Source organism: Cydia strobilella, chromosome Z, assembly GCF_947568885.1.
Source record: "Cydia strobilella chromosome Z, ilCydStro3.1, whole genome shotgun sequence".
Taxonomy (NCBI): Eukaryota; Metazoa; Arthropoda; class Insecta; order Lepidoptera; family Tortricidae; genus Cydia; species Cydia strobilella.
The window spans coordinates 33,880,578-33,895,049 of NC_086068.1; the positions used below are offsets into that span (position 1 = coordinate 33,880,578).

Genomic DNA, 14,472 nt, shown 5'->3' on the forward strand with positions numbered 1-14,472 from the left:
ATAGCCATAAAACTATCTCTGTTCTGTTCTCTTGCTCTATCAGTTCGTAGATATCGTAGTCTTCCTTTATTTTCATTTTCGTACCAATTAGCAACTCAAATGGCGTAGTATTAATGCTGCGCTGATGGGTGCTGTTGATGGCTCGCTGAACTCTACTTACATGGCGGTACCAGTGTATCGGTTCTTCAATACACAGCTTGGTCAGAACGCTGGTCATCACTTTGTGGATCCGTTCGACCTGGCCATTGCTCCGAGGTACCCCAGTAGTAATCTTAACATGGTCAATACCTTCGACTTTGCAGAAGTCCTCAAACTGAGAGCCAGTAAACGCGGTGCCTCTATCAGTAATGATTCTAGTCGGGTTTCCGAAACATTGCTGAAATATCATCATCTTATCTACTGTTTCCTTGACAGCAGTACTCTTAACTGGGAATAGCCACACAAACTTGGTAAATGCATCCACAATTGTCAAAATGTGGTAATACAGCTTCTTGGTTTCTGTCATCGGACCAATATGGTCTATGTGGAGAGTATCTAGTGGCAGCTTCTGTTTATCAATTGGATACAAGAATCCTTCTAGCTTTCCACTCTTCTTTTCCGCCAACAGACATGGTATGCACGTGACTATAAACTCTTCTATTTTTCTTTCTAAATTCTTGATGTAACAATCCTTACTGATAAGCTCAATCATTTTCTTTTTTGAAAAATGGCCATTCTCATGTGCTCTCTTTATAATCTCGGTTTCCATAGTCTTTGGTACCACGAGATGCTTCTGTACGCCTTTGTAGAGCAAACCATTTTCCAAGTAGTAGTCCTGATACTGTGTGTTCTTCTTGAGCACCTCTATGATCGCGTTTAGCCCATCGTCGTTTTCTTGTGACGTCTTTAGCCGTTCATGAATCGGCCCGTTACATACTGCCACATATGGGTTTCGGCTGAGTGCATCCACATGCTGCATTTTACTTCCGGCTCTGTGCTCAATCTCAAAGTCATATTCTTGCAGCAGTAGTATCCCCCTTGCCACTCTCGTTGACATTACCAAATCTTTCTTATTTAATGTCATTTGAAATGCTTTGCTGTCTGTGACAATCTTGAAGTGTTTTCCATATAGGTAACAGCGAAATTTCCTTACTCCTTTTATTATTGCCAAACCCTTCTTCTATGGCTTCTTTATAGCCTTCAAGTTCATAGCTGGTATACTTGCTCTCAGCTGGTGTCGTCTTTCTGCTCATGTAATACACAGGATGCAGCTCTGCATATTCTCCTTTTTGTAAAAGTATTGCAGAAATCGCTGCCATCGAGGCGTCTGTGTGCATCTCAGTCTGCAGTCTGGGGTTAAATATGCGAAGCACTGGCTGACTCACCAGTCTCCTCTTTAGTTCTTCAAAAGCAGCTCGGCATTCATCATTAAACTCATAACTATTTTCTCGTCGTAACAGGTCCGTCAGTGGTTTTGCAATCATGGCAAAATTCTGTATATATTTTCGAAAATAAGATGTTAGTCCTATAAAACTCTGTAATTGTTTAGTATTGGTGGGCACGGGGAATCTGGCAACAGCGTCCGTTTTCTCTGGTGAAGGCCACACCTGTCCGTCTTTGATAACGTGGCCCAGGTACTCGACTTGTCCTTGGACCAGTTGTGACTTCTTCCAATTTATGTCCAGCCCGTACTCAGCTGCCACCTCTAATACTTCTGCCAGCCTGATCACAGCATCGTCTTCATTTTCTGCGGGAATGATTATATCATCAATAAAGATAAGGATAGTACCCCTAGCAATCAGGTCCCTGAAAATTCCTGTGATAAATCTGGTGAACACCTTTGGGCAGACCGAAAGGCCAAAAGGGGCCCGAAGGAACTCGAACTGGCTCGTCATCGACACAAATGAAGTGTATTTGACAGATTCTTCTTCCACAGGCAAATGAAAATAGCCATTCTTTAAGTCGAAAGTACTAAACACTTTGGCATTTGCAAGTCTGTCAATATGGTCTTCAATGACCGGGAGAGGATACTCGTCTTTAACAATCTTTTGGTTCAGCCGTCGGTAGTCTACACACACCCTTATACTACCATCTTTCTTTTTTACTAATACTAAAGGGCTTGCATAAACAGAATAACTCACCTGTACTATGCCGTCTTCGAGCCACTTAGCTACCTGCTGGTCTACCTCCTGCTGCTCCCTTGGGGCCAACCTCCTCGGCCGCTGAGCCACAGGGATGTCGTCCTTGAGCACGATCTTGAGCTTGATCGGAGCCTCTTTCGTCTTCCTTGGAACATACGACTGTACCATGTTGTTCACCTTTTCCCGTATCGCGGGGCTTACCTCGTTACCTATAACAGAAGGGTCATCCACACGTATGGTATACACCCAGAGAATACGCGGTATAATCAAAACAAAGCCGTCTTCCAACACTGTCGTACAATGTTTCAGTAATTCTTGCCCGATAATCATTCTAAACAAATGAACTGGTATATTATCTTTGTTAATAACAAAAACTTCATGTCGTTGTACCAATATCCGTCAATTAACAACAAGTTAAGTTTAAACTTGTCCATAACATTTCACACCACCGCCAAGTCCAGTTATGTTATCATCGGGATCGCATTCTACAAGCTCCCGCGCACTTAATTCACTGTAGCACTCGATCGTCAGAAGATTTATGTCACTACAGGAATCAATTAACGCGATTTCGTTCTTTCCGCACACGGAGATTTGCTTCAACGGCTTGTTATTAATCATGTTTGGTCTCGCAGTCGTCATAACAGTTGTCAAACACTGATAATTATTATTCGTCGTCGCAGTACGAGTGTCGGCGCAGCTTACGTCATGGCCGCCGTCCGAAGTGAAGTTCGTGACATTCGCGTGACACATGAAACTCTTTTTCCCACCGCTGACGGCGCCACCGGCGTTACTCGAGTGAAGTTTTTTCGTGTTGCCAACTTCACTGCTGCTCGCCACTGCGTTTCCGTCGTCCTTGCCACGTGAAATTGTAGCTGGTGGCGTTTTGCACTGTGATGAAATATGCCCAAAAGAGTTGCACCGAAAACATTTTAAACCCTTGTCTTTATGCGGACACTCAGCCGATGAATGACTCATTTCTACACAGCTAAAACATCTTTTAAACGCCAGCCGCCTGTTTGACTTCTCGTGATCTACGTGCCTCGACTTAGCTTCTTTTTCTTTGCTCGAACCAGACATATTTTCTTTTAGTTGTTCGTACATTTTAATCTTCTCTTTTAACTTACTGTAGGTACTCACGCCGTACAACATGATTTTATTAACTTCTTGATATTTTATTCCCTCCACGATGTACTTTGATGTACGATGCTACGTAGTCGGGCATCTTGCCGCGTTTTCCCAATTCTTTCATTGTGAACATGTATTGTCTTAGTATGTAGTGTATCGTTTTAGTATCAATATTTTCTGGAAACTCCTTAAGAACTGCAGCTTTAAATTCATCCCAAGTCTTGTATATTCGCTCCGCCCGGAACCATAGCAATGCCGTTCCCGCCAACGAACGTCTTGCCATCAGCAACTGCTATAATGGGGTTCAACCGCAGAGCTCCGTACTGTCTTCAACGTCCTGGACCCACCTAGCCGCTGGGTAGGTCTTATCCTGACCGGTAAACTAAGGTATGAGGCCTTCGGTGAGATGTAACATACCGTTGCCGGCGCCATGCCACGTATTTGCCGCGAGGTCGTCGTCGTCTTGGCGTCGTCGGTTTTTTCTTGGTGACATCGTCGTCGTCGTTCGCAATCGTCGTTGTAGTCGTCGTATATTGTCTTCAATAGGAAAATCCTTCGTTTTCTGGTAGCGTCTTCGTCAAGGTCACGTCTTCAACTCATCATCTTTGCGTCGTATTCCGTAGTCTACTTAATTTTGAGCCGTTCCCACATCTGACACCAAAACTGTGGGTCGGGCGAACTCAAACAATTCAAAATAATTATAAAAACTTATATTTTTGGAAAAAACATGAAATTACAGTCTCACATCGTAACGTCCGAAATCAAGTCTCTCGAATCTACGTTACCATTTTTAAATCTGCTGATGGCGTTTTGCTATCCCTTTCGCACGCACTCACTCAGCATCACACTCTCTCATTTACACATCGTTCATTCTGCAGTTCGTTCTCTCACTCACTCTTTCAGTCCTTACATTCCAATCTACGCATCCTACATATATGTATATGTCGAAATCGTGGGCGTATCTTACTATCGGCAGCGCATCAGAACCGTCAATCGTGGATGACGAGGGCTTTCAATAAAATACGATATTCAACTCAGTCTTTACTACACAAGACTGTTTACAAATCACACTGGATGGATTAGACCCAGGAACCGCCAACGTCGTCATCTCCTCCCGTTCGTTCTCATCAGAAGATTGAATGACAACATCACTACAATTGTTCTGGATTCTATTGTTTAGGCAGCGCCGCAGCGCACTCTATGACGACTTGGCGGAACTGCGTCGAACGCCACTCAAGTGTACTAGTTTGCTCTATTTGTCAATGATTGCGTGATAACGCCTATGAAAGGCGATAGATGGCACAATTCAGTCATTCTCCGAGATATATATCTCTGCGAACTTGACTGACATACCAGCGCGTGACTGGGTAGTTAATAAAACGAGAGGGTGGGGCGGTCGGGCTGAAATGGCTCGTTTGATATTGCCCCTGGCCGGTGTGTATATATATATATACATATCTCTGCCAACGTGACTGACATACCAGCGCGTGACTGGGTAGTTTATAAAACGAGAGGGTGGGCCGGTCGGACTGAAATGGCTTGTTTGATATTGCCCCTGGCCGGTGTATATATCTCTGCGAACTTGACTGACATACCAGCGCATGACTGGGTAGTTTATAAAACGAGAGGGTGGGCCGGTCGGACTGAAATGGCTTGTTTGATATTGCCCCTGGCCGGTGTATATATCTCTGCGAACTTGACTGACATACCAGCGCATGACTGGGTAGTTTATAAAACGAGAGGGTGGGGCGGTCGGGCTGAAATGGCTCGTTTGATATTGCCCCTGGCCGGTGTGTATATATATATATATATATGTATATATATATATATATATCTGCCAACTTGACTGACATACCAGCGCGTGACTGGGTAGTTTATAAAACGAGAGAGTGGGCCGGTCGGGCTGAAATGGCTTGTTTGATATTGACCCTGGCCGGTGTATATATTATGTATATATCTCTGCGAACTTGGCTTACATACCAGCGCATGACTGGGAATAAAATAAAACGAGAGGGTGGGCCGGTCGGACTGAAATGGGTTGTTTGATATTGCCCCCGGCCGGTGTATATATTATGTATATATCTCTGCAAACTTGACTGATATACCAGCGCGTGACTGGGTAGTTTATAAAACGAGAGGGTGAGGCGGTCGGGCTGAAATGGCTTGTTTGATATTGCGCCTAGCCGGTGTATTTGTGTATATATCTCTGCGAACTTGACTGACATACCAGCGCGTGACTGGGTAGTTTATAAAACGAGAGGATGGGGCGGTCGGGCTGAAATGGGTTGTTTGATATTGCCCCCGGCCGGTGTATATATTATGTATATATCTCTGCAAACTTGACTGATATACCAGCGCGTGACTGGGTAGTTTATAAAACGAGAGGGTGAGGCGGTCGGGCTGAAATGGCTTGTTTGATATTGCGCCTAGCCGGTGTATTAATGTATATATCTCTGTCTGAAGGGCGTTGCGTTGTTTGCCGCAGATACTATGACCACGAAGCACCCGGCGGGCATCGACATACCGTCCGTGTTCGTGAGCGACATTGCCGGCCTGGCACTCGGTGACTCCTACCTCTACAATTGCGGGTCAGCTTCCCGGGTTTTTATTTTATGTTTAATACTTTTATGTCTACGGGTTCTATACCGAGTTTATATACATTTTATTATTTGATCGTTATCCTAATTAATGTTTTGCAAAAACTAATGATTAAAGCGTAAAGATATATATCCTTCCGAATACCTCTTTTGTTCAATAAGAGTTGAACAAATTTTGTTATGTACAATATTTTGGGCCTCACGAGGTCATTTTTTTATAGTAGCCAAATACGTAATGTCATTTCCTAATAATTATACCCCATCCTTTTTGAAGCCTAAAAGTAAGAGATAAGTATTCCCCGACGTCATGTACGTCAGTTTACAGTTGCAATAGTACCTACTCCCTACTCGCATTAATAGTATCGTTAACGCTATTTGGTCAATAGCGTTAACCCTCATTATTATATTAGACTTGTGTGTGTTTCGTTACTTGCAGCTACTACATAATGGTGAACGGCGCGCCCTTCGACATCAACACACAGCTGCTGCTACCGTTCGCCATCGTCGTCGCCATTTGTCTCTTCATCATGATCGGGTTAATGGTGAGACTGGAGCGCACAGCGCACCAATAATACGAGTAATAGACCGCGAGCTAGGAACAGATTTCCATAACCAATCGCCTCCCGGCCGATAACTCGTATAGTGGTTAACAGCTATGTATGATGAACCCTCCTGAACGTCAGCTGCCGCACTGTGGGACGAAATTCGGCTCTCATTCACATACAAACCGAAATCGTTAATTTTATGTTTTTTTAATTGAAATAAGTTTATCCCAGCATTGTTATGGTTACTTATGAGTTATGAATTTTAGACGATTGGGAATGAAAACTATCGAGTTACGATTTTTTTTTTTCATAAAAATGTATGGAGCAGGAACAAGAAATCATTATTACTCAAGAATCACAAACATTTTTATAGTATTACGATCTGCGAGGATATTACGGTTCGTTTTGCGGTTCTTGAGCAATGCTCCTCTGCTCCATGCATTTTTTTTTATCGTAGCATGATATTTTCATTCTCAATCGTGTAAAATTCAGAAGTTACCATAATAATGCTGGGATAAACCTATTTCAATCAAAAAAAACATAAAAATAACGATTTCGGTTTATATGTCAATGAGAGCCGAATTTCGTCCCACCCACAGTGTGCCGCTCCGTTGATGGGTTGAGGAATCGCAGTCACCGAAACATGTAAAAAAAAAATTTTGTCATCGCCTCTCGTTGGATACTTTGTCAGGTAATAGTTTAGAAGCTATTATAAATTAAAAAAAACCCTCAGCCGGTTGTATCGCGTTGGAAAGACCGTCAGCTGGTAGCATGAAACTATTACCTGACAAAGTATCAATCGGGAGGCGATGACTGAAAGATAGTTATTTGTTTTACAAGGGGGCAAAGTTGTTGTTTAACCCCTCGTGCTAATGTTGATACCCGAGCAAGCGAAAAATTCCAAAATAGAACCACGAGCGTAGCGAGTTTTAAGGCTCGGGGGTTAAACAAATTTTGCCACCGATTAAAACACAAAAATTTTCACTACACCAACACAAGGAAAATACTAACTGTAAAATATCAAACAAAATCTAAGTACTTCGACTCAAAATGAATGTTATTCATATTCTACCAGCAAACATAAGAAAACAACTCAAAATTTCCATTTGATTACTTTGCCTCACATGTGAATAAAATGCAACTTTCTTATCAGTTTTTGAACAATCAAGAGCGCCTTTACCAGCTGGTGTGGTGAAAAAAATTTTTACGTGTTCACGTGACCCACGGCGATACAACCGGCTGACTATTTTTTTAATTCTAAACTATCATGTGACGAAGTATCAACCGGGAGGCGAAGACTGACGAAATTTTCGCCTAGCCCGCGGTCAATAACCTTTAGTTTGTGTTGTTTTACTCTAACGCATCTTACTACTCATGCGTTAAGGCCCAAATACATGGAGATTATCGCCAGGCGAAATAGTTTACACGAGGAGCCGCATTATAGGGAGATATTTGCTTACGATTTCTCGTCTCTTCTAAACTCGTTCTCGTATGATATTTTTTCACGTACGAGCGAGTATCGCACGAATCGGTGCGATCCGCTTTTCATACGAGTTTTACCAGTCAGCTTACGTGATTAGTTGCTAATCATTACACATTATTTTTTATATAATTTAAGAGGCCGTAGTCGATTTTGGAGCAAAAATGTAAAATTGATAGATTTAGTCGTTGAAATTATACACGTTTTGTTACGTAAATAAATAACAAGTATTGATTTCTATTAGCACGTCTTCTCATCATGCCTTTTAATAATGAGGTCGCGAGCGTGCGTCACCGGTAATGCATGAAGAGAAGGGGCAGTTTTTAAAAATTCATCAAAAAATCATGGTGGTAAATTATACAAATTGATGTATAAGAATGACAGAATGAATGAAAGAGTGACGACCGGTCTGGCCTAGTGGGTAGTGACCCTGCCTGTGAAGCCGATGGTCCTGGGTTCGAATCCCGGTAAGGGCATTTATTTGTGTCATGAGCACAGATATTTGTTCCTGAGTCATGGGTGTTTTCTATGTATTTAAGTATTTATATATTATGTATATCGTTGTCTGAGTACCCATAACACAAGCCTCCTTGGGCTTACCGTGGGACTTAGTCAATCTGTGTAAGAATGTCCTATAATATTTATAAAATATATATATATATATATATATAAGAATAGTTTCAGAAAATGTTGTAGATTGTTTTAAGTATCAAAATTACGTTGAAATTAAGTCGATTTTTAGAGAAATTGTCACTTGTTTTGAAGTTTGGAGAAAATTGATTTCGTCTAACTTTCTTTTACACTACTTCAAAGTCATAATAATAAAAATGTAGTCTGATAAACGTCAAGTCAGGCCTCCGTCACTCGCTCAAGGCCACGCGCTATATGCCTACCGCTCGGCGTATCGTCGACGATACAATCGACAGAGGGCCGCCGAACGCCCGCCTGAGCGCTCGCACCGCACGTTTCCCGCGCTTACGCTTCGAAATGCAGGAAACCACGTAATTATTGTGCAGTAGTCAAAAAACAAAGAAAAAATGGTCGTTGTTTTCATTGCCGAGAGACGAAGAAAGGTAAAAATACTAATTTTAAATCTATCTTTATGAATTTTATCACCGTTTATTTCTTTGAACATAAGTAGGTAAATCGTAAACTAAGGAGTTTTTTGAGTCAGGTATTTATAAGTGTTGTTTTTAAATATTTGATTGACTAATAAAAAATGTGGTTGACATTCGTTTTATTACAATAATCATCATAGGTACAACCCTAGCGCATTCTTACGATGACGCGTTGGCACGTGACTCGCATGCCGGACAACACAGTCTCGACTCTTTGTGCGCGTACTTATGGTACATTTTTTCTCGTCCTGAGAAGCAGGTATTATAATTAAGATTTTGTAGGCTATTATAGCGTAGGTATTTTCGCTTTTGTATGGGAATGATGTATCTGTTACGTAGTAACTATTTATTAATCTGTGGTCAAGTACAGGATATGTGTAATACAAAATTACCATGTTTAGCAGTCCAAACATTACGAAATTTACAAATAAGAGCGACAAAATCAGTGCTTTACGCGCGTTTACCTAAACGTCCATCAGAAAAGCAAACATTACTAATTTAGTGAGTCTGGTTTCAAAAAATTGATCTGATAAAAGGTAAGATAAGAAGACGTGCTAATAGAAACCAGTACTTGTTATTTGAATTAGGTAACAAAAGGTGTAAAATTTCACGGACTAAATCTATCAATTTTACATTTTTGCGACTAAAATCGACACCGGCCTCTTAAGTTGCATTTATTTTAATATTGGCTCTTAGCTCAAATGGAATGACGTTACCTTTAAGAAAAAAAAAACGATTGCGGGAAACAGCAGCATTTAAGTATATGAAAAGAAAAACTTTATGTAGATTGATAAAACATTTAAATTGTCCCAAAAAACGTACAAATGTGGAATTTCAACAAACGTAAGGTTTTTTGAGTTGTATAGAAGCTACAAATGCACCGAAGACATCAATTACAAAAACAGGCATGCAAGAGAAGCAGCACTTTATTCATTTTTGCGTGAGCTGGCAATTTCAAAGTATGGTCCAAAATGAAAATAAAATCAAGATTAAAAATGCACTCATAATGGCGACTGAATAGCACATGAACTCGAAATACGATTCTCGCATTTAAATTTTGTTTACACGGAGACATCCAATCATCGAGGGCGAGGCGATTATTGCTCCGTCTCGTGCGATATGATATCGTACGTATAGTTTACATGATACTATATTTACTACGCGTACGCTACGTGCTACGACAACCGAATGGTCGAGGCGAGAAACTCGCATCATCTAAATGGGCCTTTAGGAAGGGACAGCGTGGTTCACTTTCTAAACTCGGTTTTATAATAATAATAAAGTACAGAATTCTCACTGTTTATCAATCAGTGAACATTCTGTACCTAGTAATATCGATCAAGAGTATTAAGCGCTGTGTAAAATGTGCTTTGTACTGGCATTTAATAATGCTGCCTCCACCAAGCATAACATACCACCTTCATCGCCAAAATAAAATAAGAAATTGCGACGCGCATGAGCTCAATGTGCCTAATTTTTAATATGACGAAGGAATTACTAGCAAAAAAATTAAAATCGGTATACGTGGAAATGTTCTTGATCTGCTCAAATCATACCTTAGTGACCGAGAACAGGTAACTGAACTTGTCCAAATATGTCCAAAAACTAAAACGGAAAGATCTTTCGTGTCCAATAGACGCAAAATAGTCTACGGAGTCCCTCAAGGGAGTGTTCTAGGGCCCCTTTTATTTCTAATCTACCTATATATTAATGATCTCCCTAAAATGTAAAATATCCAATGGTCTTATTCGCTGATATTAGCACTGTAATTATTGAATGTGATAATGATAATAATTATGAATCTGAAATTAATATGACATTATGCAATATTATTGAATGGCTTGCTTATAATAATTTATTAATCAATATCAACAAAACAAAAATTATGCACTTTTATCAACGGAAAATTCCTCTTCCAATTAAATGTGAATACCTAGGAACTGAGATAGAAACTGTGAACTCAACTAAATTCTTAGGTATCAAAATAGACAGTCAATTTACCTGGAACCGCATACCAAAGAAGTTTGTAGAAAACTTAATATATTCTCATATGCACTATCTAGACTTGCAAAGATAGTCAGTAGGGATGCGGTTATGGCTGCGTATCATGGTTATGTTATGTCTACTTTGAGGTATGGAATTATCTTTTGGGGCAACTCTACTAACAGAGAATTAGTCTTTAAAGATCAAAAAAAGATGCATAAGAGCTATATGTGGCTCAAAACCACTCGATAGCTGCGCCCAACATTTCAAAAGACTAAAAGTGCTTACTCTACCTTCGCTCTTTATTTATGAAATTGCTCTTTGTTAAAACAAATCCCACACTTTTTTTAAAAGTAACGCATTTACGAAATAAAAGAGTAAAAATCGATTTACATACAGAACCAGCTAAACAGCCCTTAAACTAAAGAGTGTGATTTGTTTGGGAAGCAAAATTTATAATAAACTACCTGACACAATTAGAAATAAGGATACAATTGAATTCAAACGAGCATTGATGACATTCTTAACAGATAAATGCTACTATTGTCTCTCGGATTATTTGAATATTTAATTTCTATTTTATTCTTTTCATTATTTGACTGACATTGCGACATTTGTATTCTTATTATACTACATAAATTTTAATTGTTTGACATCCGGGTATTTAATATTATAAAACTAGTCTCCTTAATAGTAACTGCTGACTTAAATTCTTTGATACTGATTTCTGTTCAGATTTTTTTTACACAATTTTTTAATTTAGACTTAAGACTAACTGTTTTTTGCATGCCTGTTGGTCAAATATAGAGACACCACTGATTGTAAGATTACCATCACTGTATGTACTACCTATATTTGCAAATAAAACATTTTGAATTTGAATTTGTTTACATGCAATAAACAAATAGTTTGAGTAAATTTTAAACATTTGTCATGTTACTATTACAATAATTTTAATATATACAGTGTATGGTACAGTCTGGCAAACCATGTCGTCAGTACAAAAATGCGCGAAATTCAAAATTTGCATAGGAGATTGACTCTTCTTGGACACATTTAGGTGGTGTTTAGAATGATAGTAAAAGTTGTAACAAAGGTGGTTCGGTACACAGATAGCGAAGTGCGTCCGCGACCGTCGGCACGCGCGGCGGCGGCGGCTGCCGGCGCGCGCGCTGCGCAAGATCCCCACGTGCAAGTTCAGCAAGGGCGACCCCTACGACACCTGCGCGATCTGCCTCGACGACTACGTCGAGGGCGAGCGTCTGCGCGTGCTGCCCTGCGCACACGGTACGGTACATCATTCGAATCGATTGTCCTCTCGACGCCTCGCCCTCGCCTCTCCCGCAAGCATGCACGTTCAACGCTCACGGTAGTAAGGCCAAGCAATAAGAAGGTATAGAGGGAAATGCTAGGAACACAATTTTTGACTTCGTAGCTTTGTTTGGACTAGTTAGGAGGGGAACATATTAAAAGTCCCCGGCCGTAACCCCGGTGCTGGGGGAAGAGTGGGGTTTAAAGGTTCCATTTTTCGGTTTTTCGTTTATATCTCGGAAACTATGCGTCTGAACGACATGGCCACTTATACAAAATGAAAAGTGATTTAATTTGTTACAAGGTTTATTAAGTCTACTTTTTCGATATCTTGTAGTTTTTGAGATATCCGCTCTTGAAGGTTTATTTAGGGCTCTCATTTTTATCTTAATTATCTACATCAGTGTAGCTGCTAGGCCGGGTTTGGTAACGTTTTCGTATAAATCGGGGGTGCTGAATTCATTTATGGTATCAATATTGACACCACTCCTGAGGAAAAACAAAATTTAAAGGAAGGAAAGCCACAAATTACGATTATACACGGTTTGGTTAAAACTACTAGACGTGTAAGTTTATTTATACTTCGTTCTGGTTTCCGATCAGCGTTTGCATTTGTGTGGGTATGGATAATCGGAATCGGGGTCTCTATTGTTTTACATAATTATTGAAAGTCATAATGTAATGATTGTCATATCATCATTAGTCATAATTTGGTTTTTCTCAGAAACGCGTAACTTTTCAGGATTGCCATAAAACAAACCTAACCTAACCTATCTATAGGATAACCCAAGGAAAATCCTGAAAAGTTAACGGTTTCAGAATTATGACTAATCATAATATGACAATCATTACATTATGTTGGTTGTTCCATTATATTGTCCCCGGGGAGATGGGCCTCGTTAGCATTGTGCTGCAACCCGTCTAGGAGAAGGAAAACTCCAAAATATAACCCGGGGAGATGGGCCTCGTTAACTTTGTGCTGCAACCCGTCTAGGAGAAGGAAAACTCCAAAATAGAACCCGGGGAGATGGGCCTCGTTAGCATTTTGTGCTGCAACCCGTCTAGGAGAAGGAAAACTCCAATATAAAACCCCCAAATCCAAGGTGTTAGCCGACCCGTGCCGAGGGATGCATAGCCAGAGGGTAGTACTGGCGTTGAACGGAGGGTGTCTGTGTTGGCGGTCACAGGACACAGTGGTGAACCGCCTTGCTTCAGTACAGGGCTCTGCAGTTGTGGAAATTTAAATCCCTTTTACTCGTGGAAACGCAATGGAGATTCAAAATAATAATAATCATCCGAATGGCGGCGACGTGGTACGCCACCCGTCACGTCTCGTTTCTCGCGGGGGCGACAAGCGGCTCACGGAGAGCCGCTTTGCTACGCTGAATGTTGGAGGAGGAATGGAAGAGAAATTAAACGAGGTTTTGCAGATGATGGATGAGAGAAAAATTGATAGTTTGTGTGTTGATGAGACGAAACGGAAAGGATGCGATACCACCTTGCATGGAACCTACACGGCGTATTGGTCTGGGGTACCTAGTTCGGATCGTGCCGGTCAGGGAGTTGGTGTTGTACTTTCCGCAAGAATGGCTGAGTGTGTGAGAGAATTTAAATGTGTGAATTCCAGACTGATGTGGATTAGACTGAAAGTGGGAATGATGTGCATATTTTTGGTAGGAGTTTACGCTCCAGTAGACCGGGGTGCGAGTATCTCACAGCGCATTCGGGATGAAAGGCAGATATTTTGGGATGAACTAAGAGAGGTTTTGAAAGTATGTAAGAGTAATGAAAGATTAGTTTTGTTAGGTGACTTCAATGGCTGGGTAGGAATAAAAAGGGACGGATTTGAAAAGGTTCTTGGAATGTACGGTGACGAGAGAGTGAATGATAATGGGAGAAGCGTGTTAGAAATTTGCCAAGAGTGGAACCTTTGTGTAACAAACACGATGTTTGACCACAAAAGGATACACTTATATACTCGAGAGGCGGAGAATGTTAGGAAAAGTATGATTGACTTTGTGATAGTGGATGAAAGAATTAGGAAGAATGTTATCGACTCCAGGGTGTATCGAGGGTCGGGTATCCATTCTGACCACTTCCTGGTAATGTGCCGATTAAGTGGCTTGTTTAAAGGATGGAGACAACGGCCCCGTACAGTTACTGCCGATTTAAAAAGAATAAAAGTGGAGATTT

The 14,472-nt window shown here is 40.8% G+C and overlaps 1 protein-coding gene across 4 annotated transcripts in view; it reads left to right on the forward strand.

The window, feature by feature from the left end:
• Nucleotides 1-14,472, forward strand: part of LOC134754337 (E3 ubiquitin-protein ligase RNF13) — a 96,080-nt gene that overhangs the window by 48,908 nt on the left and 32,700 nt on the right. For all 4 annotated transcript variants that reach the window (XM_063690613.1, XM_063690612.1, XM_063690614.1 and 1 more), the window contains 3 exons: nucleotides 5,731-5,833; nucleotides 6,279-6,384; nucleotides 12,081-12,255. In XM_063690613.1, coding sequence (XP_063546683.1) covers nucleotides 5,731-5,833; nucleotides 6,279-6,384; nucleotides 12,081-12,255 — 384 coding nt within the window. The remainder of the gene's footprint in view (nucleotides 1-5,730; nucleotides 5,834-6,278; nucleotides 6,385-12,080; nucleotides 12,256-14,472) is intronic.